Raw genomic sequence first — 27,094 nt, 5'->3', positions numbered from 1 at the left:
TTCTCAGAAGATAATTTGACATCCCACAAGAACAATTTAATGTCACGCGAGACAAGGCATTGAGACAAAAGGACAGCTGCTGTATAGGCTTTTAAATGATCAACGCACAGCGCGACAAACAGAACACGCACCTCGGCAGCAGCAGCACAAAGCCAGCAGCTGATTTGTCCGCATCTCCTTAGCGAGCGTTCAGCTCCCCCCCCCTCACAACGCGAGCAGGGGAGAGACACGAAGTGGCAGGAGCATAGCGTGCCTCCGGGGGGGTTGAGCAAAGCGATCGAAACATGATCATCTCGGAGAGACACTTTGACGACACGCGAGACTAGACATTACAACCTTAGGAAGCAAAACCCGTGACAGCGTGACTTTTGCACATCACGCCCTGCTAACAAACAATTTAAAACAAGTTTGCGGACATCATCTAACCTAGCAGTTGTTGAAATGCTTTTGGCAGACACACTTCTTGAGCTCCCAGCTCTTAAAACAACGACAAGCGACAAGCAGAACATGCAGCTCACCAGCAGCAGCAACAAGCCAGCAGATGATGCGAACGCATCTCCTTAGCGTGCGTTCAGTTCCCTCCCAACAAACCCATCCCCCCACGCCCACCCCCATTCACAATGCGACCGGCAGAGACTGGAAGTGGCAAAAGGACAGCTGCTGTAACAGGGTTTTATATGATCGACGCGCAGCGCGATAAGCAGAGCACACAGACTGTCAGCAGCAAGACAGCAGCTGATCAGATGGCATCTCCTTAGCGCATGTTCAGCCCCCCCCCCCCCCCATCCTTCACAACGCGAGCAGCGTTATACATCCCACGAGAAAGACATTTAACCACGCCCAGAGCCAGAAATAAAGGACAAATATTGTTTTTACAAAAGTTTTAATGTAAAAGTGATAATAATGCATATGTAACAATTCCCAAGAAAATAACAATCTCTTTAAATTGTATACTCGGTAAACCAAACTCAGGGGTGGACAAGTGAAGCGAGCAGGGGGTGAAGCCCTCTAGTAATAATAAAAAAAATACTCTTCCAAGTGTTACAGTTTGCAGGAGTTTACACAGTAAACCATGTCTGCTAGCCTGAACTTCAGTCGGTGAAGTCAAGCCATTATGGGGTTCACGTGAAAAGGAAAAGGGTGGCTTTTCCCAATTACAGACAGATAACTGCTTCATTGCTGACAACAGAAGTTATCCAACTAAAATACAAGTAGTGTGTATAGCTCTATACTGCTACAGTATATAACATCTACTAATGCCCAAGCATACTACAAATGATTAAAGGTTATGTGATGAATAGCATAATTCACAAAATCTAAACACAAAATGAATACATTGCTTGAAATAATTAAACAATATTTTAGTGATCTACTAATTATACTAAATTACTGGCAAGTACAACATTTTAAACTTTTTTATTATCAAGCAAGGGACTTTCCTATCTCAGTCATAATTGAAATTTATGTGCATTCATGAGATTCTAACTGCCAATTAATTCTATAGGATAAACTCTAATTTTTCATACAAGATTTGTGAAATAATTTAACTGCAAATTCCAATAAACTTGTGGTGCCAACACATGCAGTTTAGCACAACAGGTTAAAATTTGTCCTATTTTAAATGTATTTATTTAATAGAAGTATAATATTTTCTTAAATTTTAGAAAAATAACCAGTGTATTTATATTGTTAAGGAAAGCATTTTAGGTGTCATAAATTTCTACCATCAAAATAAAAATGAATTACAACAAAATGAGAGCTTACCTTATTTTTAATTATGATCTCAGAAGCTTTTACTAAAGAGTCAATGCACGCAGAAAGGGCTTCTTGTGATAATCCTTGAAATACTGCCCTCTAGTGATATCAGAGAAAAAGAACAAGTAGTCACACTTGAAAGAGTGTCACACTTAAAAAGTCACAAAACTTAATTTTTGAATTATTAGCTTTGAGTGCAATTAACAAAATGTTCTGCAATTTTGTTTGGCTTTGAAATGTCTCTGTTCAAACTAAACTGGCACCTATGTCTAGTAGACATTCTTTTTAAAAGCACTCAATAAAAGAATATGAAGGAAACAAAATATACAGCTATCTTCAGAAACATAAGGACAGTGAATTCAATACCATTTGTATTAGTGTTTGGCAAGTGCTTTTTATAATAATTCGCTGAATGTCAAAAATAGTGTTATTAAGGAGAGGAACAACTAATAGAACAGTGAATTAAACTAACTTGTACATTTTGGGAATGGGAGGAACTACCCAAACAAAAAAACAATGGCAGACAGTACTATTTTCAATATCTATGTCAACATTTGAATCCAGTATTCAGGGAGCTGTGAGGCAGCAGTAGCACCTTATTCAGTTGATCTTTGCATGTGCTTTAAAGAAGTGTTAGCAACAATGTTTATAACAAGCAATTTAATATAGAAGATTCAACCGGCTCTTAAATTATCTATAAAGTTTTACATTACATACTCATTTTGTTGCTAAATATCATAAAAGGCCAAAAAATTAATAGGAAGCAAAGCACAAGATGCTTCTTAATACCCACCATTACTATCACAACACATAATAATATACAGTGCATCCGGAAAGTATTCATAGCGCATCACATTTTCCACATTTTGTTATGTTACAGCCTTATTCCAAAATGGATTAAATTCATTTTTTTCCTCAGAATTCTACACACAACACCCCATAATGACAATGTGAAAAAAGTTTACTTGAGGTTTTTGCAAATTTATTAAATAAAAAAACTAAGAAATCACATGTACATAAGTTCACAGCCTTTGCTCAATACTTTGTCGATGCACCTTTGGCAGCAATTACAGCCTCAAGTCTTTTTGAATATGATGCCACAAGCTTGGCACACCTATCCTTGGCCAGTTTCACCCATTCCTCTTTGCAGCACCTCTCAAGCTCCATCAGGTTGGATGGGAAGCGTCGGTGCACAACCATTTTAAGATCTCTCCAGAGATGTTCAATCGGATTCAAGTCTGGGCTCTGGCTGGGCCACTCAAGGACATTCACAGAGTTGTCCTGAAGCCACTCCTTTGATATCTTGGCTGTGTGCTTAGGGTCGTTGTCCTGCTGAAAGATGAACCGTCGCCCCAGTCTCAGGTCAAGAGCGCTCTGGAGCAGGTTTTCATCCAGGATGTCTCTGTACATTGCTGCAGTCATCTTTCCCTTTATCCTGACTAGTCTCCTAGTCCCTGCCGCCGAAAAACATCCCCACAGCATGATGCTGCCACCACCATGCTTCACTGTAGGGATGGTATTGGCCTGGTGATGAGCAGTGCCTGGTTTCCTCCAAACGTGACACCTGGCATTCACACCAAAGAGTTCAATCTTTGTCTCATCAGACCAGAGAATGGTCTGAGAGTCCTTCAGGTGCCTTTTGGCAAACTCCAGGCGGGCTGCCATGTGCCTTTTACTAAGGAGTGGATTCCGTCTGGCCACTGTACCATACAGGCCTGATTGGTGGATTGCTGCAGAGATGGTTGTCCTTCTGGAAGGTTCTCCTCACTCCACAGAAGACCTCTGGAGCTCTGACAGAGTGATCATCAGGTTCTTAGTCACCTCCCTGACTAAGGCCCTTCTCCCCCAATCTCTCAGTTTAGATGGCCGGCCAGCTCTAGGAAGAGTCCTGGTGGTTTCGAACTTCTTCCACTTACGAATGATGGAGGCCACTGTGCTCATTGGAACCTTCAAAGCAGCAGAAATTTTTCTGTAACCTTCCCCAGATTTGTGCCTCAAGACAATCCTGTCTCGGAGGTCTACAGACAATTCCTTTTGACTTCATGCTTGGTTTGTGCTCTGACATGAACTGTCAACTGTGGGACCTTATATAGACAGGTGTGTGTCTTTCCAAATCATGTCCAATCAACTGAATTTACCACAGGTGGACTCCAATCAAGCTGCAGAAATATCTCACGGATGATATGGGGAAACAGGATGCACCTGAGCTCAATTTTGAGCTTCATGGCAAAGGCTGTGAATACTTACGTACATGTGCTTTCTCAATTGTTTTATTTTTAATAAATTTGCAAAAATCTCAAGTAAACTTTTTTCATATTGTCATTATGGGGTGTTGTATGTAGAATTCTGAGGTAAAAAATTAATTTAATCCATTTTGGAATAAGGCTGTAACATAACAAAATGTGGAAAAAGTGATGCGCTGTGAATACTTTTCGGATGCACTGTATGTACTATAATACGTAGCAAATGTTCAAGTCCTCCCTTACATACTGTAGCTCTCATGCTGCATACCTTTCAAAATTCTTCTGTTTTTATTTCACCCCATTCAATTCTTCAATTTTTTTATTTATAAATTTTATTAGTAAACTAGCCGTGCCCCGCGGCTATGTACGTATATTAGTGAAAAAGGACAGTGAGGAGGGTCCTACCCGGCTCCCCACTCCTGATGTCATGCTTCCCCTCCCCTCGGTCCACAGCCTCTGTCTTGGATTAACGCAAATATATCGCTCCTGCAACAATGATTCTTAGCGCGATGAGAGAAGTCGCAAAATCAACCAGAATGTTCAAGCAAATTATAGAAAAAACCCCAATCTAAATCCATTAAGTAGTTCTCTCGTTGTCTAGCTTAGCGGATATAAGATACGCCCCGAGGCTGGAGCGTGAGTAAGGAGGGCCCCGCTGCGTGTTTCTCAGATTTGCGTAAATAAATCAGTACCATAAATGGTGCAATAACAGAAGTCGCAAAATCAACCGTTAAGTTGTTCTCTTGAGAAAAGCTGACAGACATACAGATAGAGGGGCAGATGTTGGATTATATATATATATATATATATATATATTGACGGATGGCCGGGGCCCATGCCTGGCCGGGACGCCCCTGCAACATATGTACCAGGGGGGCAAGGATGGGAAACCCAGTATCTCCCCCTGGACGCTACATGGCAGCCTCCCTGGGTTGCAGCAGTGCCTCAGACTCCCCCAGGGCTTCATGGGGGTTGGAGTTCTGTGCAGGCCTGTAGTGTTCCACAGGTGCCTCCAGGGGGTGCTGCAGCAGGATCTGCTGGCCCCTTTGGGCACTGGTTTCGCCACACCCGGAAGTGTAGCCGGATGTCGGCAATAAAGCACCTAGAGCACGTCCGGATACCCAAAAAAAAGGAGCCAGCGACCACCACTCAGAGGCCAGAGTCGGGTGGAGGAGGACAAGGTTACCTGGGAGGAGTGGTGGTGAAAAGGAAGAGTGTTTTGGTTTGTTTGTTAGTGCTTTGAGACTGTGTTGTGCCACATGCAGCCTTCCATAAACACAATATATTTCATTAATACGAAAAATATCTCTTATCTATAAATGAAGTGGTATATAAATAATTATCTGTAAATTAGATGGGATGAACAAACAAAATGCAAATCTTACTTAAAATGTTGAGACTTACATCTATACACCTGTATAGCTTTGATAGGCAAACCAATGTCCTCCTCACTGTCGGATACCACATACCATGTAAATCTGCAGGAGAGATTGTACTGCGTGATCTTGCAGATGATGATTCTGTTGCACCTGTAAGTCAGATAAAATAAACACTAATTTACATTTACACATACATACATAACATACATTGTTGTATCATTAAAATATCCTAAAATAGAACAAAGATGAGGGGTGGGTCACAGAAAAAAAATGTAAGGAAAAAAAAATCAATTTTCAGGAAATATACCAATCAGTTTTAAGTGAAACTGGGTTGGAAAATGACACAGGATTTCCCTTTTCTAAACCACACATTTCAGAATCAGTACATAGCCTCTAATCTGACTCTTACAAGCTTTACACTTACTAGTGTCTTGAAAAATTCAAGAGAGAAATAGGTGAACCAGCAATTTAACTATGACTGAAACAGAAAAATACAAAGCTGTGGGTGAAGTAAGCTGGTGTGGAAAGAAAACACACTGAAAATTACTGTAAACTGGTTTGGATCAATAAACATCTTTTCTACTATGAATTACACAGGATCTTTGTTCTGACTGATTCAATCAAGGTCTAATGAAATACTACAAATTAAACCAGTAAATTGGCTAAACTCATATTAAATGAGAGCCTCCAAATAATGTTAAAAAAATTAGATAATACTAAGGCTGCATATGTACAATACACTTCCACAGTGACTGAATACCAAATCTGCTTGGTGTGAAGAAAAGTGCACAAAGTTTAGAAAGTTAAATGTACAGTAAGGACTATTTCATTTAAATAACCCGAATATATTCCTGTTATGGATTTGAATGCGGGCGGCACGGTGGCGCAGTGGGTAGCGCTGCTGCCTCGCAGTTGGGAGATCTGGGGACCTGGGTTCGATTCCCGGGTCCTCCCTGCGTGGAGTTTGCATGTTCTCCCCGTGTCTGCGTGGGTTTCCTCCGGGCGCTCCGGTTTCCTCCCACAGTCCAAAGACATGCAGGTTAGGTGCACTGGCGATCCTAAATTGTCCCTAGTGTGTGCTTGGTGTGTGTGCACCCTGCGGTGGGCTGGCGCCCTGCCAGGGGTTTGTTTCCTGCCTTGTGCCCTGTGTTGGCTGGGATTGGCTCCAGCAGACCCCCGTGACCCTGTGTTCGGATTCAGCGGGTTGGAAAATGGATGGATGGATGGATGGATTTGAATGCTTTGAAAGAAACTAAGAATAAATAAGAATATTTTCTTTACAGTGTAATAAACTCAGTACCTGACTTAATTATATTCTTAGAATCTGGATCTTCCAGTTGGATATCAGAAAATGAAGAATCTAAAGCCAACAACTTTTTCTGCTCTTCTTTTAAACTCTGTGCTATATCCTATAAAATATAACAAATTAAACAAAAGAGAATAAATTAAACAGTCATGTCAACATAACAGATATTGATATTCTGCTCCAAATCTTTTCTAAAAAAAGTTGAAATTATTTAAATGGTGCATAAGAAGCATAAGAACACCAAACTTAAACTATAAAGAGTAGTAACAGTTTGCAAGCATCATTAATTAAGGGCTAAAACATCCATTTATATTAGTTTGGGTAAGACCACTGGAAAGCCAGCACAAAACAGACACCCCAAAACCTCTTCTTCAGAGAACATCATATGCAGAAATACCTTATGCCTAGTAAACAAAAAGCATCACTGTATACTAAGAAAAGTGTTATGAATCAAGTATGGAATAATTATGGTATTTAAATTGTGCTTTTATGTTTAACAGCAAACTGACAAGAAAACAAAATGGATTCATATGTATAACTCGGTGGCTTCGCTCGCCCACCCTCGGGTTTGGTTAACTGAATATACAATTTTAAGAGATTGTTATTATCATGGGAATTGTTACATATGCATTATTTTCACTTTTACTTTAAAACTTCAGTAAAAACAATATTTGGAATTAATGTTTCTTCAAGATCGCATTGAATTTTGATTTGGTGTTTGGACTTGCATTGTGACAACGCAACGTAACTGCCTGTGAGTGAATAAATAACATTACTTTTTCGAATGTTTGTCCATGCTCTTTCTTCTTCGCTTAGTCGTTGTCGTGTCATCTAGAGCATATAAAATTATCCATCCATTATCCAACCCGCTATATCCTAACTACAGGGTCACGGGGGTCTGCTGGAGCCAATCCCAGCCAACACAGGGCGCAAGAGCAGGGCACATGCACACACACACACACACACACACATACCAAGCACACACTAGGGACAATTTAGAATCGCCAATGCACCTAACCTGCATGTCTTTGGACTGTGGGAGGAAACCGGAGTACCCAGAGGAAACCCACGCAGACACAGGGAGAACCCGGGTCTCCTAACTGCAAGGCAGCAGCACTACCCACTGCACCACCGTGCCGCACTATAAAATTATTGTCCTGATAAAATTTATAAGAACTGAGAGCACAGGAAGTGTGTCTGACAAAAGCATTCACAGAACTGAGGTTAGATGACCGTGGTCTTGTTTGAAAATAGTTGTAAATAGGGAGTGACTTGAAAGAGTCTCATGTTAAAAGTCCCCTTCTCATGGGACTTCATACCGCTCCAGCGTTTTTATAATCTTTTAATTCTTGCTGGCAACACAAATTAGACGAACTAAAAGTCTTCAACTTAAAGTTTAAATCAGAACGATATATTCAATCTCTTTTCACTGTTCCATTATTTCATCGAGTAATAATTTCCACTTGTTTGCGCTAATGTGATCTTTCCTATCCTTTTTTTGAGATTTTCGAATTTTCATACTTCCATTATCTTTAACCTGCTCTGCATGTGTACCGCACCAACATTTTTGAATTCCTTATGACGTTCTACTTTGTCATCTACTCTTTGTCCTTTGTTTTCGGCCCCAGGCATGGACTCGTCTCACAGGACGTATAAGCGTCTCTCCGAGAAACTCACATCTCGTCTCCTTCTAAGATTTTTATTTTAATAATAGAGAGATGTGATTACAATAGTTAACCAAATATTCCAGAAAATTCTTGTAATTGATGGAGTAAGTTAATAAAGCACATAAATGCACTATTATACAACATTTGCAATTTGTAATTCAAAAATATGGAGAAAAGAACATTATATGGTAAAGCCACTGAACTACCTCTGTCTATAGGTACTGAATCTTACAATTAAACTGGCATATTGACAGTTATATCTAAAACAGTTAGTAACATGTTAGAAAATGTACAAATGGTGTAATATTCAGCAGTATTTGGAGATTAAGTTAACTAATATAAATTTGGAGCATTTCACTTTTTTTAGTTACTTCATCCAAGAGACATTTCTTAAATTTTTGAATAACAGAAGTAACAGAATACTATTACATGTGTTAGAAGACTAAATTAAACACCGTTTAATAACATTTTACAATGTCATGTAGCAATTTGTATATTTATTACTATTCAGTTTGTTATTATTTTCTCTCTTCTTGTCTTTTTGTCTTTTTAACTCTTATTCCTCACATTGAGTCGATTGCACCTTCAATTTCGTTGTTCCTTTGTAAAAGTGACAATGACAATAAAGATCTATCTATCTATCTATCTATCTAAAAGTGTAGCTTAAACAGGATTGTAGCAGCTCAATAGCTCGCTCTCATATACTGTACAGCAGAGTACAAATCAAAAGAGGGAGGGTTTGCGACTAACTGCTGTTCAATATTGTTAAAGATAACATTTTTAAAGTATACTGTACTCAGTAAAGTAGTACCCAATAATTACCAAATGAAAAATAACTATTAATACAAAATGAACAATACGAGCATAAAATCACTATCAATATCTCCCTTTGAAAGGAACTAAAATAAGTTCCCCATCTAGCTATTAATATTATTTAAAACTCAGTAATTCATTCAAATTATATAAATAATTAGGAACTTGGAAAGGAACCAATTTATTGTTAAGTATGAGTACCAAAGGTGAATTCTAGTCTGAACATATATGAAAGCAAAAGCAGATGTTCAGGCATTGATAAGCTGAAACCCAAGCTCAATCCATTATAAGTTATACCACTAAGTAACTCTTTCAGGATGTGCAAACTGTAATCCTGCCCTGTCCTTGCCGTTTGTGGCGTAATGAGCCTCTTCTGGAACCAATGAAACTGTACAACACAGCGCTGACCAAACGGCTCTGACCTTCTGCTTGCAGATCAACAACAGCTCTCTTTCTAAATCCATAGCTTATGAGAGCTGCACCTTTCCTGCATAATTAATTAGTTCGAACCTGTTTAGCTGCAGGGTGATAATGGTGGTTCTTTACAATAATAATCTGCAGATAATATTAGTTAAATTAATTCAGATAGATAGATAGATAGATAGATAGATAGATAGATAGATAGATAGATAGATAGATAGATAGATAGATAGATAGATAGATAGATAGATAGATAGATAGATAGATAGATAGATAGATAGATAGATAGATAGATAGATAGATAGATAGATAGATAGATACTTTATTAATCCCATGCTTACATAATAGCTTCCCTCTTTCATTCACTTACAAAGAAGTAGCTTTTATTGTAATGTTGTGTTTAAAATACTTAAAAGCAGCAAGGGCAGTGTGCTCCTGTATAAGCAGATTGGGTGTGCACCATCCTCGGTGTCTGACTCACTTGCATTGGGAATATGAGTAGCTGTCGGATGAGTAAAAGAGGAAATAAATCAAACTGTCCATGAAAATTATGTGTGCCCACCAAGTTCCAACTCACTTCAACTCCACATAACCAAAAGTAATAGCCTTAGCATTCTTCCAACTCACACTGCGAAACAAATTCAAAGAAGACCAACAGTAAAAAAAGCAAAAAAGTTATATGGCTAGACAAATTAATTCAGAAAATGAAGTGCAGTTTATACATGTTCAAGAGGACAGAAATATCCACCAGTTTTCGTATAATCTGCATTACAAACTGCGTTCTTATGTGTAAAGTGCCTTAAATACAGTAATACTTGTTATCAAAAACTGGATTAATAATCCAGGCTTTACTTTACTGTCAGATTTCATACATCAGAACTCTTCCATTTTGACTGATATACAATATAGTGTAGCACTTCACTGTTTAGATGTTAGTTGTAACAGAACCATTATCAAAACACAATCTTTCACAATTTTGTCCTTACCTCCATCATTTGCAACTTGTCCGGATATGCCAAATCTCCTGGAGCTGGTTTATAACCAGTGATGTCTGTCTGTATGTATATGTGTGTTCTGTAGACAAGTCGTTCCTGAACATCCTCAAGCATCTGCTTGACAACAGCTTCAAATGCACCCAAGTGTTCCACTAAAATGAAAATACAAAACTATGTCTCATTCACTGCAAACAAACAAAGCAATTTTTTGTGTGGCTACATGAACCAATTAGCAGCTGCATATTTTGAAGGCAGTTTTTCACTTAAGACCAGAAGACAAATTTTAAGGCTTCTTTATTAATTACACCTTCTTGTTTACCTACTTTCCACCACTACTTGGTAAATACAAGTAACAACATCTACATTTCAGATACTGGGATTCGTTTAATATGATATAAGCACAGTATTAATTACAAACAGTGTTGTTGCAGTTATATATGCATCAGCAAGGTTTAAATTAGAATTTATGATGTTTAAGGCAGCAATGTGTGGTAATACTCATGTATTTTTGTGTTGATGTATTTGAATACACATACAGTAGGTTTATGCATTTTCATGCATGTGCCTATCACTTGTGTTATGCAAAAACATTGTGTTTGTCTGCATGCCCAATTATGATGGCAATTGCATTCCTGAAGATATGACAAAGATAGACACAATTGTGGATACATAAATTAGTAGACAATATATGCATATACATTTTACTAGACATACTCACACAAATTAAAATCTCCATTGTTAGTTAACTACCTCCTTTGCTCATTTAAAGGGAGCACTCAGGGAAAACAGCTCTCATAGTTTCTGTTTAGTTTTAATCCAACTACTTGCTATTGATATTTTGAAACAGTACAATTAGGTGGAGCAACGTTCAGTGTTCATACCCTGCAAGTCTTCAGGGGTTTGGAATGGGGATGGAAAATGGGAATGCTACTTCACAACACATTAAGGACGAAACATATTCATTAAGCACAAAAATGATAACATTTGGCTGTGTTTCTGGTCAGTTTCATGAAGGTTCATATATGGGCTTGCTGTAGTACTTAATAACAAATGCAGGCCAGTGAAATGTGTAATTTTTCATATAAAAGAACAATAAGTAACACACTGTTTTAACACTCAGTAATGATGTTTAGTTACTTTTTTTAATAAGTAATAAGTAATGTAATTAAGCTATATATTTTTAAAAGAAATGGTCAGGAACACAGACTGTAATGCAAGGTAAGATAATGGCAGTGTGCAATGAAGTAGAAGAATACAAAATTTATGTTAATATAAATCCCAAAAAATGTACTAAAGTGCAGGCTACTATTGGTGACTGTAATACCTCAATACCAAGCTGCACTGTTAAACTGGGTTAGGATTTTTTTTGCTTGTGAAAGCAGACTAAAATCTAATTCTTAATGTTGCTGTCTATTTAGTAATTCTGAGCAAATACTGGAAAATATTTCTTTTAAAAATTATTGTTAGGATAAGTATTACCATTATTCTGGACATGGTCCTCAAGCATTTCATTTTTCAAGATCCCACAGAGTTCTGAAAGAGTTTCAAGGTGGATGACGTGGATGATTAGCGGCCTAAGCACATCATATAATGACAGACAGAGTCTCTCTAGCAGCTCACTGCAATAATAAAGAACAAAAATGTACAACAGAAGGACTTGTAAAAGTACAAGTTTTGCATTTATTTATATTCACAGATAGACGACATAAAAGTAGTCCCAATTTCATGCAGTCTGTCATTATACCATACTGTTCAAGTAACTACAAATGAAAATAGAAAGAAAGAAAAAGCAATGAAGTAAAGCATTCTGACTTTCAGTGGAGTCCACTTCAGATACTAAGAGTTTCTTCCTTTGACATGAAGATGATAAAAGTCTGTCATCAGGAATTGTATGATTCACACATGTTATGTTTTAAAATGGAAGAAGGCAATTTCAAAGATTATATTTTTTTTTCATAGAAAAGAGTGTAATCTTTATTTTGCTAGCATGAAGTACAATCAAGTGAAATGGGTACGTTTTTTTCATTGTACTTTGTACAATTTTATAGATTCTGCAGTAAAATTCAACAGTTGCTAACCACAGAACACTGCTATAATTTGCAGCAGAAAATGTCTCTGGATATTTTTTGTATCTATTTGTACCACCTATCCAGCTATTTCAGAAGACAAAAAAATTATTATTGTACAAAAAACATTATTTTTCTGAATATTAAACAGTTACTTTATTACACAAGTTGATTAGCCCATTCACTGTAAATTCACTGTAATCTGTACATGTGACAATTATGGCCCTAGAAACTAAACACTGGAATTTAAAAAATGCTGGCACAATGTCTGAATGTATCTGTCAATTCACTTAATGCTCTTTGAACAATTGTGCAACTTCACATGACAGTTTGGTGATTAGCTCATCAAAGCATTTAATCAGGATATAATCAGTTTTAAATAAATAAATACTTCTTAAAAAGTAATATGGGCAGGAATAAAAACTGGGCTATAAGAAATATAATGTTGAAAAATATAATGCCAAAACAATACCACAAAGCAAAAGACAATGTGCGGAATGTAATACAAATCTACAGTATATACATTTATTTTCTGCATTTTAACAATAGACACTCTTAGCCTCAAAAATAGTCTTAGTCTCGGAATTATTTTTCTAGTACTAAAAATGACAAATAATACATTAGTTATCATATGAATTATACTTCTACCATTACTATCTTTCTTTTCTGACATATCTCACAATACTTCCTTAACACAGTAGTTATAAATAACAAAAATGATTACTTTCACAATATTTTTTGCATTTATTTTTCCAAGAAAATAGTATTTCTGACAGTGTATCCTTGACATGGTTTAAAATTCAATGTTTTTTTTTTCATCAAGATGGTGTTCCCCTTTTTTCCCTTTGTGTAAATATAAATCATTTTGTGTGATCTGAAGAATATGTTTAGAAACCACAAATATCTAAATCATTACTCTTCTACGAAAATCCACTACAAGTGGATCGATCTATCTATCTATCTATCTATCAAAAAGGGGGACTCAAGAATGAATCAAACCAGTTTGCTAGACCAGGCAGCAATGCTAATTCCTAAGTTACCATGCCACCCATTCACAATTTAACAATTAAAACAGTAAAGCAAGTAGTTTTACTCCTAAATTCTCATTTCTTAAAGACAAAGGTATCAGAAAAATACAACTACTTACTCCAGTTTGGGTGAAGGCTTGGTAAAAAACTCACAGTAAAGTTTATGTTCATCTTGGCAGACATGTACCATAAAAGCACATCCGCTGCGTACCTGAACAATAAAAAACAGCACCTTTAATACCATTTATCACATTAGGTTAAATGTGCATGTTATTTATAATACAGTCTTTTCAAAACTGTTCAAATGGAAGAACTGCTTCCAAAAAATTAAAAATAATTTATCCCCACCTGGAGTTATAAACAAATCTGCCACAGTAACTCTAAAGTAGATGAAACTAAGAAATAATTTTAACATAAATAAAAAAATATATTACCACAACCTAACTACCAAATAACCAGAAACCTATTGATAGGTGTGTGCCATACTTCACTTCAGACATCTTATTTGTGATTTAAGTCTGGACTTAAAATGAATATACTGTTATTTATCTCAAAGTAAGTAAAAGTACAAATACTTTTAAAGGTCACCACTTATATATTAAAAAAATAAAAAATAAAAAAATAAAAATGCCTGGAATGATTCACACCTGAACAATTTGACATGTAGATGTTTCATGCACTTATTTCAAATACTGTACATTAACTTTTGAAATGGAAGCTGAAAAGATTTTTTTTTACCACTTGCACTTTTACTACCCAAACATACGTAGCTTTCACAAAACCCAAATCATTGGTGTTATATATACTGTATGACAGTTAGGGATGGGAATCGAAAACCGGTTCTTGTTGAGAACCGGTTCCCACTGTTTCAATTCCTTGGAATTGTTTGCCATTTTTGCAAACGATTCCCCTATCGATTCCAGTCGCCTCAAATGACGTCACCATGTTGCGTAGCGTCATTTACACAGCAGGAAACATGGCGCCTAAGTGGCACAAGCACTCAAAAGTTTGGTTATACTTTACGAGAAAGGATGACAACAGGGCAACTTGCAATACTTGCAAAGTAGATATTTCATCAAAGGGAGGAAACGCTACGAATATGCAAAAGCATTTGCTCACAAAACACGCGATAACCTTATCGTGTTTTTGATCCGCTCCGGACTAGTGAATCTCAACCCAGCAGCAGCGGTAACGTTTGCACGTCCTCTCCCGTTAATACGGCAGGTAACTAATCAACTAACATTGCATATTATGTTAGCATGATTTGCCTTATTGCAAAACCTGCTATTACTGTGCATTGCATTTAGATGACCATGACGAGAGAGACAGACAGAGTCTGGCTGGCTCAGATGCTGGCAGTTCTCGCTGCAGTCTATCGGTAGCTTCTCCTTTCACAGAGGCGGGGAAAAGTAAAATTTCCTTCCTGAAAAAGCAGATATGCTTATATTTCTGCAAAAGAATTGTTAATTCTCCATAGTTGATGGTTGCAGAATTGCACAGTGTACAGTTCCATTGGACTCGAGTTGATTGTATTTGTTGCTGGCTGATGTAGTTTTATTTTTGAGTGCTCAGCTCATATATACTTTTAAAAAGGAGAGTGTAAATGTTACTGGACATTCTTAATTTATATTAATTTATGTTATACTTTGTTATTGCTACAGAAGAATATTTATTTTATTATTATTTTACATTTACAAATTTTTTTCTGGGGACCCCGTGGCACCCCATCGAGGAGCCGTAGGCTGTGTACTCTTAAGATCTCACTGTTGGGTTTGTAAGATCATGCTACTCCTAAATTTCTATCTTGTTCAAAGATAAGATATAAAACAAAGTTCTAAGCTAATCGGCCTGTGTGTTCTCCTTTTTTAAAAATAAGAATCGATAGGAGAATCGATAAAGAATCGAATTGTTAAACAGAATCGAAAATGGAATCGGAATCGTGAAAATCTTATCAATTCCCATCCCTAATGACAGTCATGCTAATTTAATCACCACTTTCTAAGGCCAGTTGTCACTGTCACCAACGTGTTGTGATTATTGTTTTAACCAATTATGCTCGAGGTGTCCTGCTGGTGGCCACATTTCAAAGTTGTTTGTGTATGTTCCGATAAACCAACAAGTCAATCAAAAGAAACAATGGCATTTTTAAATACCCAAGGGTGTTTTCTATCAAAGAAATAATATGTTTCCATGTTGTGTCTTTTCGTTCTTTAGTAAAATATAAGGTTTATACACTTATATGGCAAAATGAGCACAGCACAGTTGAGTGAACCTGCTTTTATCAAAGATCCCATTAACGTCGAGCCACATACTTTGAAAGGCTAACTACTCTTGGATAGCTGAGAGTCAAAGCCTTCCGCTGATGTAAAGTTGTCTATGATTTTTCATTCACATAACGTCACAGCTGTCCAAAAAAGAGGCAGGAAATTTATTGTGTGTACAACAGCTCACCTTTACATACTGCTTTCTATCAGAGTGCATGGGGATTTTTTGTTTGACCCACAATAAGATGTAATGTTTGTACTACGGAAACATAATGGTCAAAAAAGCCCTAAAAAAGTTACATAATGCTAGTAATACTGAATATGAAGATCTTAAGTCAAAGTATTTCTCATAGTATAACTTTTATGTGTCATGGCATGCGGTTTTACAGTTCAACCATTATGTATTTAATTACCAGTCCTAGAGGCTGTCTGCTGCACATTCTCCCTATATTAGTTTTCTGAGCAGTGCTCATCCACTTTCAACTTAGAATATCGGCAACATACCTACTTGCAGTTTCATGTGAGGACCACTCCCCCCCCCCCCCCCCCCTCAATCGAATGTCGCTGAATCACACTGCACAAACTTTCACAGGATACCACTGTTCAATCAAATGTACTTCTATCGCACAGAGTTGCTGCCACTGTTCCACGCAGTTTTATGTGGGGACCCCCCTAAAATCTTTCCCCAATTGACCGAATGTCAATCTTCCACTCAGTCACACATAAAGCCCCTTTCTATGAACAAGTAACTGGCTAACAACTTCGAAGCTTCTCAGCAGCAATGACAGTTCATTATGCCTTGAAAATTGATGCAAACAATTCCTACAGGTGTCCTAACTTTTGTTGATTACTTGCAAACAATCACTGCTTATAAAAGCGGTGTTGAAGCAAACTGTGCTGCTACACACTCTGAAGTACTCTTTGAACAATATTGCACTGTATATTGCTACCATAATGATAATAAAAAAGCAATTAACAAAGGAAGAAAGACAGACTATTATAACCCCTAAAAGTGTAGGTCTTTCCCTTAGAAGAAATTGCAAAAAAAGGCAAGGTGTCAGCGAGTACAGTTTTATGCACCATCAAAATGAACCTGAAAACTGGAGGGACCTCTAGCAGGATTAGGTCTGGCAGACCCAAAGCCACAACAGAATTCAAAGACACGTTTCTGAGAGTCAACAACTTAACAGCCATGCAGTATCCATATTTCCAATTGTTTATTTGTTCCATGCTTTAATTTCAAAGTACAATGAGACTGCGGTTGGTTCCTGGCCTAGGCAAGAATCTCTTCCTTATTTTTGCCTCTTAGCCCATCACAACTGCAGCTCAAAGTCTTCGTTTCACAGTTGAAAGTGTCACTTGCTTACTTTGACCACTGTCCCGTGAGCCACCTATAACATGAGCTCTTGACTCTGAGAAACTTGTCTTCTGATCCTGTTGTGGTTTTGGGTGTGCCATGGTAAACTACATAATACAAAAAATATAAAGTTATACTGTGGATACCATTACTCTACAGCTCATTCTACCAAGTTTAATTTTATCACTGACTTCCAAAGTCATTTTATATGTCACCACCTTGCATACAGGTACCAGAATATCAGCAAATATAAAAATGAAATGAGCCAGTAAATGTTATTCTTTACAGTTTGAAACAATAATGGAGAAACAGAAAACAAAAAAACCTGTGGCTTACATTCTAACACATTAGCCACTAGGTCACAATAGTTAAAAAGAAATTAATATCATAACCACAGACTCAATGGCAATTAGCAGTTGTTATTTCATAAGGGAACATGCAAAAGTGAATCCTCATTTAGTAAATTAGAAATTAAGTTTGAATACTGGCACATAAATTAGTAATACTATGAATGTAATTATGTCCACAAATCAAATCTTCAACTTTCAAAATAAAACACAACAGTAATAATTTTCACTTAAACAAAGTTAGTGACTAACACACTTGCTAACACAAGGCACAAGGAAATTGTTTAGGCTTATACAGTGCAATAACAAATTACTGAAAATGTATTTCTACCAGAGCACAGTGATCCCTGTTGTTCTGGCTCATCAAATCAGTTATTGTTGATGATATGCTTGGGCTTAACAACTGATCTCTCTGGTCCATATAGCACTGATGAATTTCATCCAATAACTGTTGATACCTGGAAAAAAACATACATACACATTTAGGTTTGGACATTCACATATATAAACTCACTTAATCCAATTCAAGGTCACTGAGGTGAAGCCTCTTCCAAAAAGCATTGGCTCCGGACAATGCACCAGTCCACTCTAGAGCCATCAGGAAGAAATTAAGGACTTACTTAAAGTATATCCAGAATACATCCATTCTTTTTTAGCTGCATTTTCCAAACTGTCCAAACTTTTTTTTTTTATTTGGGGTTTTAGAAAATGTTTATAGATGTAGGAAGAGGGTGGATATACTCTACAGTGTGTTAAAATATATATGCTTACTTAATATTAAATGAAGTCTACACATATACCTCTTTATGCTGAATAATATTCTAATGATCTTTTTACGAAACCAGTAGTTATACGAAGAAAAAAAATGAAAGCTTGTTATAAAATGACTGTGTTGCTTTATTATAATAAGTTACCTAAAAATTTTTTCTTGTTTCAATATTTATTCTGACTTATCTGTCTGATATTTAAATACTTTTAGGAGATAGTACAACTGATACATTTACTTACTCTGGTAACTTCTCAGATCTCTGCTCAATCTGTTCAATAACCATCTGAAATTCAGCAAACAAATCAAATTATCATACTGTTACAGTTTTGAAAGGACAGGAGTCACACAAACACTACAGTTCTTTCTACTGCTAAAACAGTAAGACAATGCAAGGTAAATGACATATCTCGGTCTTGCTTGTTTAAGGGCAGTAGATAAAACAAATTCAGAGGAAGCTTTCACAGCACAAAGATTAAAGATATGCAAGAAAGAAGCAAGTGGGGAAACACACTAAAAATAAATCGTTTGAAAGATTCCACTAAAATACCTTGCATAAGTTTTTTTATTCTTGAAAAAATGTTGAATTAAACATTTGTTTGGCAATTTATCTCTTACAGTAGAGTCTGATTTTATTTTTATTCAGATGTTAACTTTTGAGAAACTGCAAAGGCAAAAAATGACAACTTGGCTCTAATCTTGAACATAATCTATATGAAGCAGCCATTTAAAATGTATGTTTACTGTATATGATCAATATGATTAGACCAACTATTTTAAATTGCTTTCTTTAAACATTTGTCAAGCTATTAAAATCTGTTCTGTAAATACATTAATAGACTAGGTAAGAATTAATTCCATGATTAAAATAAAAAGATAATTATAAACACTTGAGCTGTTATATCATCTGATAAAAAAATATTTTTTTGTAAACATGGAATTCATTTTTTCATTTTGCATTTTATTGGTGCACAACTGATGTAGCCCCTCTCCAATTTAAGTCTGTATCACAACCTAAATGATTCTTTGTGGATATTTAATAAATTAAAGATTGATGTACTGATATATATTTGTACTATCGTTTCTTTGTGTTTATTATTTGTGTAAATGTCAAGTTAAAGGCTACAAAATTTTGAACAAAATAAACGCCATACTATATGTGAAGTAGAAACAGAAACTTTGAAAATATGTAAGACAGTAGAAGTGCTTTGGTTATTAAAAATGGTTTTAATTTGGCCTAAAGCCATACTTCTTAATTGTCAGATAAAATGGATTTCCTAATCCTACTTTCATTTTGGCTCATAATGACTTCTAATGGCTTTTTTTTTTAACCCATTCACTACTATTTGTCATAGGCCAGTTGGCTGTTAATTGCATTTTGAGGGCACATAATAAAAGTTTCAGTGGTAGGCAATTATCAGTAAAACTTTATAAAACTTCAGTGTAAGGCTATACGAGTGGCTTTCATGGCATAGAGTTGTGCACCATATGTATGACGACCCGGGTGCCTACAGCTGGCATCACCTCCTTGAACCCAGGACTGTCAATAGTCATGTCTTAAGATCAGCCAGGCAATGGAGGACATAAGCGAGCAAGGGTTGGTGCAAATGTACAAAATGTGTTGTATTCATAACAGCAGTGTTCCAAAATCAAATGAAGTATAAGTCAATCAATATTTAAAAGAGCAGTACAGTGCTTCTTCAGGTAAATAAATAAATTACATTAAAACACATTGCTTGTGGAGGATAAAAAAAAAAAAAAAAAAACAATAACTAATAAGTTAAAAACTCCAGTCTAAAACCATGCAGACATTGGGTTTCCTTTCCTTTCATTCCAGCTCAGCACATTTTTCTCCTTTGTCTCCCCGGCTCACCCCATCAGGTCTTCTCAGTTGGCAGAGATGCAGGCAGCTATGGTCCCATTCCCCGGCTCTCATCCCAAATGCGTACTTCTGTGTCTGCCGGGATGCCTGGAGCCAGACCTCGGTCTTCCACAAGCCTTACTTGACTTGTATGGGAATCTTAGGAGGCCACTCAGTCATTCCCCGTTCCTCCCTTGTGCTCAACACTCACTCCTCTGCAGGGCCACTAACTGCCTGCCTTATCACCACTGCACTGGCTCACACTTTCTGGCTCTGCCTTTTTTCACTCTCACCCTCAAGCCTACACCACCCCAATCTCAACCCACAGAGAGTCAACAAGGAAACTGGAACCAACTGCACCCTGACATGCAAGCGTGATCAGCCCCAATCTCCCCATTAAACACCCCTGAGCCACAATGCACTCTCACTGAGCCAAACTGGCACGGTTTCCATTATGTAAAACTCCCAACACCACGGACCACCAACGTGCTGTACAACAGTATGATTTGTGCACTGGACAAGGTAGTATCAAGGAGAAAACTCCCCTAAATGTTCTATGAATTACAATAAGCCCAAAATCATCCTTAATATGAACTACCGTCATACAAACCTTGCAGTTCATGGGTGATATGGTTTCATCTGTAATGTTAATAAAGAGCAAACTAATGGAGATGCCAAGAATCTGGAAATAGCCTTGTCTCCAAATATTGTAGAATAAACCGTAAAATACTTTCCTCAAACCTGCTTTTCAGTTATACTGCCAAATATTATGACTGAAAGTAATGGAAATTTACCAGGACTCAAAGATTGCTTTGTGCTCTACACTGGCACTTCCCTGCTTGAGTTTTGGAGTGCTGGCAGATAATTTATTCATGCAGTGCATACCCAGCATTATATACTCAGGGGGCTACATGATTTGCACTGAAGATACAACACACAATGAATCTACTATATGCAGAATGATGTAGTTATGGTCAGCTAATGTCCACCTCAAATTAAAATACTGCAAGCCTTTGTTTTGTTTTTGTTTGTTTTTTTTAACACATGTGGGGTTCAAATCATGCTGGAGTAGTGACATCATGTATGTACAAAGTAGATCGGGGAGCAGCTTAAATGTGAGATGGAATACACTTACAATATGCATGCATGAAAGTTCTGCTCATGGCTGCAACAGCTCTGTGATGACACACTGGTCTTGCAAAGCATTTTGTGGCTCTGGGAAAAATATATTTGTCTAAGCCAGCCACATGGTGAATTTCCAGGAACACATTCAGCGAACCAGGTCACAGAACACATTCACTACGAAAAACACTTTGGCAAATTTCGCCAAATGAACACTACTGGCAATAAATGGAATTAAACCCCTTTGTAGGATGCATTAAATCACCTGACTAGGTCACCGGCAAGTGCCTGGTGGTCGGGCAACCCTCATATCCTGACCGGGCTCAGCCCAAAACAGCAATGTAGTGCCATCTTGTGGGCTCACCACCTGCAAGACTAACAGTGAGGTTCAGATGCAATGTCAGTTTAGTGAAAGGCAAGCACAGGAGAGACCTAGATGGACTAGACCAGGGGTAGGCAACGTCGGTCCTGGAGTGCCACAGTATGTGCAGGTTTTTGTTCCAACCCAGTTCCTTAACGAGAACTCAATTATTGCTGATGAAGCACATATTGCTTAAGTGACATTTTAATGCTTCATTTTAGTGGTCTCGCTAGTTAAGGTTCTCCAACCTTAATTGCTTATTTCAATCTTAAACTGCTGCATTCAGTGTTTTAATTGCTCCTTATTAGCAATAAGATGTAAAACAGGGGTAGGCAATGTCGGTCCTGGTGAGCCGCAGTGGCTACAGGTTGTCATTCCAACCCAATTGCTTAATTAGAAACCAATCATTGCCAATCTCAGACCTTATTTAATTTTATGGCTTGTTAGTCTGTGCAATGTAAGGCTTTTATATCATAGATTTTTTTCCTTTCCAAGGATATCATCCAAATGATTTGAAGCCTAAAACAGATCATTTTCAGTCTGTCACATTTTTCTATTAAGTGTTTTATTAAATCAAACCGTGCACGATGAACACACAGAGATGTAATTGGAAAAAAGCTAGCTGGAGAACTGCTGGCTACTTTGTCTTTTACATCTTATTTCTAATAAGGAGCAATTAAAACACTGAATGCAGCAGTTTAAGATTGAAATAAGCAATTAAGGTTGGAGAACCTTAACAAGCGAGACCACTAAAATGAAGCATTAAAATGTCACTTAAGCAATATGTGCTTCATCAGCAATAATTGAGTTCTCGTTAAGGAACTGGGTTGGAACAAAAACCTGCACATACTGTGGCACTCCAGGACCGACGTTGCCTACCCCTGGACTAGACCATGGCAACGGAGACTGGCTTTGTGAACTTGGAATGTACCTCTTTGGCACTGAAGAAGCCTGAGCTGGTGCTGGTGGTGGAAAAGTACCAGCTAGATATAGTTGGTGTTACCTCTACTCATAACATGGGTTCTGGAATCATACTTATTAATCGGGACAGTCTCTTTCCTACTCTGAAGTTCCCATGTGTGAAAGACCTTGGGTGGGTGTAGGGATACTCACAAGCCTCCAGCTGAGGGTTGTGCACTTACAAGTTTTCTCCAGTGAATGAAACGTTTGTATTAATGCAGTTATGAGCTGCAGAGAGGGAAACTCTGAACATTATTTGTGCATATGCCTCAAACAACTGTTCAGAGTATTCAGCCTTCTTAGAAAAGGTGGGTGAGGGGCCTGAATGGTTGCTGCTCAGTAGTCTTACTTGGTGACTACCACACTCACGTTGGGAATAACAGAGATACCTGGAGGAGAGGGAGTCCAAGGAACAGACTGCCAGATCTGAACCAGAATGATGAGTTGTTATTGGATTTCTGTGCTAGTCATCTATTGTCCATTACAAACATCACCTTCAAACACAAGGAGGCTCATTAAGTGTACCAGGTACCAGATCACCTTGGTTCAAACATTGATGATAGACTTTGTAGATGATCTGATCTCAGGCTATGTGTTTTGGGCACTCAAGTGAAAAGAGGGGCAGAGCGGTCAATTGATCACCACTTGGTAGTGTGTTAGAAGCGAGGGGCACAGCCTGGATAAACCACAGAAGCCTAGACGAGCAGTTAAGGCTTCCTGGGAACATCTGCCTGATGGTTCCATTCAAGAGGAATTCAGCTCCTGTCTTTGAAACAGCTTCTCCCATATACAGAGAGAGGTCGGAGACATCAAGTCCAAATGGGCCCTGTTCAAAACCTCAGTTGTGGAAGTGGCTGCTAAAAGCAGCACTTAGAAAGCAGTCAAGGCATCTCATGGCAACAACCCTAGGACACAATGGTGGACACCAGAGGTGAAGAAAGTTGTCAGACTAAAGAAAGTGACCTTTAGGGAAATGCCCTCTGTGGGATCTCCTGACTCAGTTCAGAGGTGGATGTGAAATCAAAGCTTGAGCATGGAAGGAGTTTGTAGAGGCCATGGAGAAAGAATATCAGATAGCCCTAAGCTTTTTTAACAACGTGTTCAACGCCTCTTGTGACCTTGCCAACACTGTGTTAGGCAGGGATATAGGGATGGAGAGGTGCTGACCTCTTATGGGGAAACTGATGAGTTGAGTGGTGGAAGGAAAACTATGGGGAACTCCTCAACCTAGTGAACATGCTCGTCTACCAGGAGGCAGCACTGGACATGCCCTTGGGGGAGGGGGATCCTATCATTGTTGTCAAAGTGACTATGGTGGTCCGAGGAGTTCATGGTGGTAAGGCTGCTGGGGTGGATGAAATCCAGCTAGAGATGTTGAAAGTGCTGGACATTGTTGGGATAGCATGACTAATATGTCTACTAAATGTAGCATGGAAGGTGGGTAAAGCACCCTTGGAATGGCAGACTGATATAGTGGTCCCCTTATTTAAGAAAGGGGAACAGAGGGTGTGTTCCAGCTACAGAGGGATCACATAACTCAGCCTCCCAGGTAAGGCTTATGTAAGTGTACTGAAGGAAGAATCTATCTGATAGTTGAGACAAAGATTCAAGAGGAACAATGTGGATTCTCCCAGGTGTAGTTACTGGAGGGTGCATGGGAGTATAATAACCCAGTGTACCAGTGTTAAATGGATCTGGAAAAACCATATGACCATATCCTACAGCATGTGTTGTAAGAAGTGCTGCAGCAATATGGGGCAGCTCTTGCAGGCTGTTCATTCCCTATATGAATTTAGTGAGAGCTGTTTCCAAATTTATTCACTATGGGTGTTGGACTCTGACAAGGCTTTGTCTTGTCACACTCTGACAAGGCTTTGTCTTGTCACCAGGATATCAAGGCACAGCCGAGGATGTGATGGTGTCCAGATGGGTAGCATCGTGGCTTTATGCAGATGATGTTGACCTTTTTGCCTCATCTTGGACCTGAGGCAATCAGCAACTCCAAGTCTGGGGTTAGGGTTCTTCGTCAGAAAAGAGTGGATTACTCTCTCCAGTAAGTGGGGAACAACTGCCTTTAGTAGAAGAGTTCAAGCACCTCAAGACCACAGGACGGAGACCCTGAAGTAGATCCAGGACACATTGAAGGGGGATTATAGCTCTCAACTAGCATGAGAATGCTAGGGAATTCCCCAGGATGTGCTAGAATCTGTTGCTGGGGACAGGAAGTCTAGATTTAATTGAATGGCCGGCAGCAACTGTGACCTTCTCCAGGCAAAGCTGATAAGAAGATGAGATGAGATTAAAGGGTATATATTGATAAAGTCACACTAACCAAGGTATACAACTTGAAAAGTAGCAATGTCAAAAATGTATAGATGCAGTTTATTACTCTCTGAATTATTACAGTCAAAAGTCCTTACCCTTACTTTAGGCGCAGAAGCTCTGAACTTCACATAAAATAAAGTGAATGCGTTTTCAGCGTTTGTACCTCCAGGAGGATCCTATCAAGTTAATACAAATATTAAGAGATTAAAATTACACAGTTTTACCAGTCATTACCAATTTTCCAAAAATCACCAATTGATTACCATAACTTTATTATTGTATCCCCTACCCCTCACACAAATTCTAATCTTAAAGTCTATAATTTGGGCCTTAATCTTAAAAACTATATTTTGGGGCACTAAGGTTAAAAGTCTCTCCTCAGGGTCCTAATTTTAACAATTACAATTACTCTGTTATATCTTTTTGGAATATCTGATCTAAATAATGATTACAGACTCAAACACTATACTAAACTAATTGTTTAAAATCTTATTTGAAACATATATTGCAAAGAAATAAATAATAATTCCTACAGTCTCCAAATTTTACCCATAGCCAGTCTAAAATATACTTCATACTATAAGGATTCACACTGTACACACAATTCTACATTTCTCTAGTTTCTTTCCAGGTCTTTCTGTGGTGGCATTCTTGATGAAGGCAATTTCCAGTCAACTATTATATTCAACTGAAGACGGCTGCCCCAGCTGTCCGCAAGACCAATTACATCAAATCCCCTCGATGAAGCCTTGAAACAATGAGGAGCAACTTAAGAACATTTGTTAGGTAGAATTCCCAGAGGGGGCTGAGCAGTATGTTGGCATTAGAAAAAAAAATTAAAATCTGCAAGGGTTCCGAGTTGGAATTGGAGTTTTTTTTTTCTTATTTTTTCTGTCCTCCCTGCCATCTGCCCTCATCTTGTACTCATCGTTAGAGACTTACAATATGATACTATGTCTAAGGATTCTCCCAGTCTAATAATTTTATATGTACTTTTATGTAATATGGTGTTTTTTATTTGTATTTATTCATTACCATTCTTAATGTGTTTTTCTTTTCTTGTAACATTTACTTTGGACATCCTGTAAAGCACTTTCAGTTACATTTAGTGTATGAAAATGTGCTATAGAAATAAATGTTGTTGTTGATAGGATGAAAACAGAGAAATTTTAGTACATTGGTCCAGTTTAACAAAAATCAAGTTTCAATAACGTAAGTAAAACAGTGTCATTAAAATGTATGCAGTCTGTTGACTGATTCTCTAAATTTACTGAAAAACAAATCAAAACAATGAAATTGTGTTCTCTGTAATATTTTTTTCAAATCATTGAAACTCAAAATTATTTTTTTTATGTGAATCTGAATTTAATTTCCTCATAGTGCCATAACTACACCCCTTCACACTTTTGTGTTTGTTGCAAATACCAGTTTGCTATGTCCTTAGCAATGATTATTAACCAAAAACAGAAATGACTGTTCCTATGCAAGATCTCTCCTTGTTGATTGTAATAACTTTAAACTCTCAATTTTTAAGAGCATGGTCAGTGTCGCTAATACAGTATTACTTTTTGTCAGGTAATACACACTTTCACAATAAGCTATAAGTAAAACTCCCAATAAATCATTCTACTATTTGTCCAAATAATCAATTATGAAACTATTAATTTGTTGTAGTTACAGAATCAGAATGTACCAAAAACCATAAGGAATTTTCCAGCACCTGATTGAATCCATGCCTTCAAGACTTCAGATAGAAGCAAAGAACAACACTATCCAGTACTAGCAAGCCTGTGATTCTCGAAAGAATCGCAAATCCAAGAATGGCAATCACTTTCTGTTCCCTCCGATATTTGGAGGGATGAAATATCATGGAGGGTGGGTGCGTCCTGGGAAAGTTCATTTCAACGCGCTTCTTTTATTGTTTTTATTCATGCAGTCTCTTTTTTGTTTTTCTATGGCTGTGTCGTCATATATGCGGTGGTGTGGGCGGTCGCGTTCAGGCAGCTATACAACCTGGCGTGCACGCTTTACCTCAGGTTTAGTTCACAGGTCGTAGCCA

At 37.7% G+C, this 27,094-nt stretch overlaps 1 protein-coding gene across 1 annotated transcript in view; it reads right to left on the bottom strand.

Annotated features, from left to right (window-relative positions):
• The window catches only part of cog3 (component of oligomeric golgi complex 3), a 79,151-nt gene that overhangs the window by 20,218 nt on the left and 31,839 nt on the right, over nucleotides 1-27,094 (bottom strand). The window contains exons 8-16 of the mRNA XM_028799677.2: nucleotides 25,131-25,211; nucleotides 18,649-18,692; nucleotides 17,972-18,098; nucleotides 13,792-13,883; nucleotides 12,058-12,197; nucleotides 10,570-10,730; nucleotides 6,678-6,786; nucleotides 5,403-5,527; nucleotides 1,765-1,854 (exon numbers count right to left, since the gene is read on the bottom strand). Of these exons, the coding sequence (XP_028655510.2) occupies nucleotides 1,765-1,854; nucleotides 5,403-5,527; nucleotides 6,678-6,786; nucleotides 10,570-10,730; nucleotides 12,058-12,197; nucleotides 13,792-13,883; nucleotides 17,972-18,098; nucleotides 18,649-18,692; nucleotides 25,131-25,211 (969 nt within the window). The remainder of the gene's footprint in view (nucleotides 1-1,764; nucleotides 1,855-5,402; nucleotides 5,528-6,677; nucleotides 6,787-10,569; nucleotides 10,731-12,057; nucleotides 12,198-13,791; nucleotides 13,884-17,971; nucleotides 18,099-18,648; nucleotides 18,693-25,130; nucleotides 25,212-27,094) is intronic.

This window comes from Erpetoichthys calabaricus, chromosome 4 (assembly GCF_900747795.2).
Source record: "Erpetoichthys calabaricus chromosome 4, fErpCal1.3, whole genome shotgun sequence".
NCBI classification, from domain to species: Eukaryota; Metazoa; Chordata; class Cladistia; order Polypteriformes; family Polypteridae; genus Erpetoichthys; species Erpetoichthys calabaricus.
The sequence above is the reverse complement of the archived record's forward strand: the minus strand, read 5'-3'. Positions and strand labels throughout refer to the sequence as shown.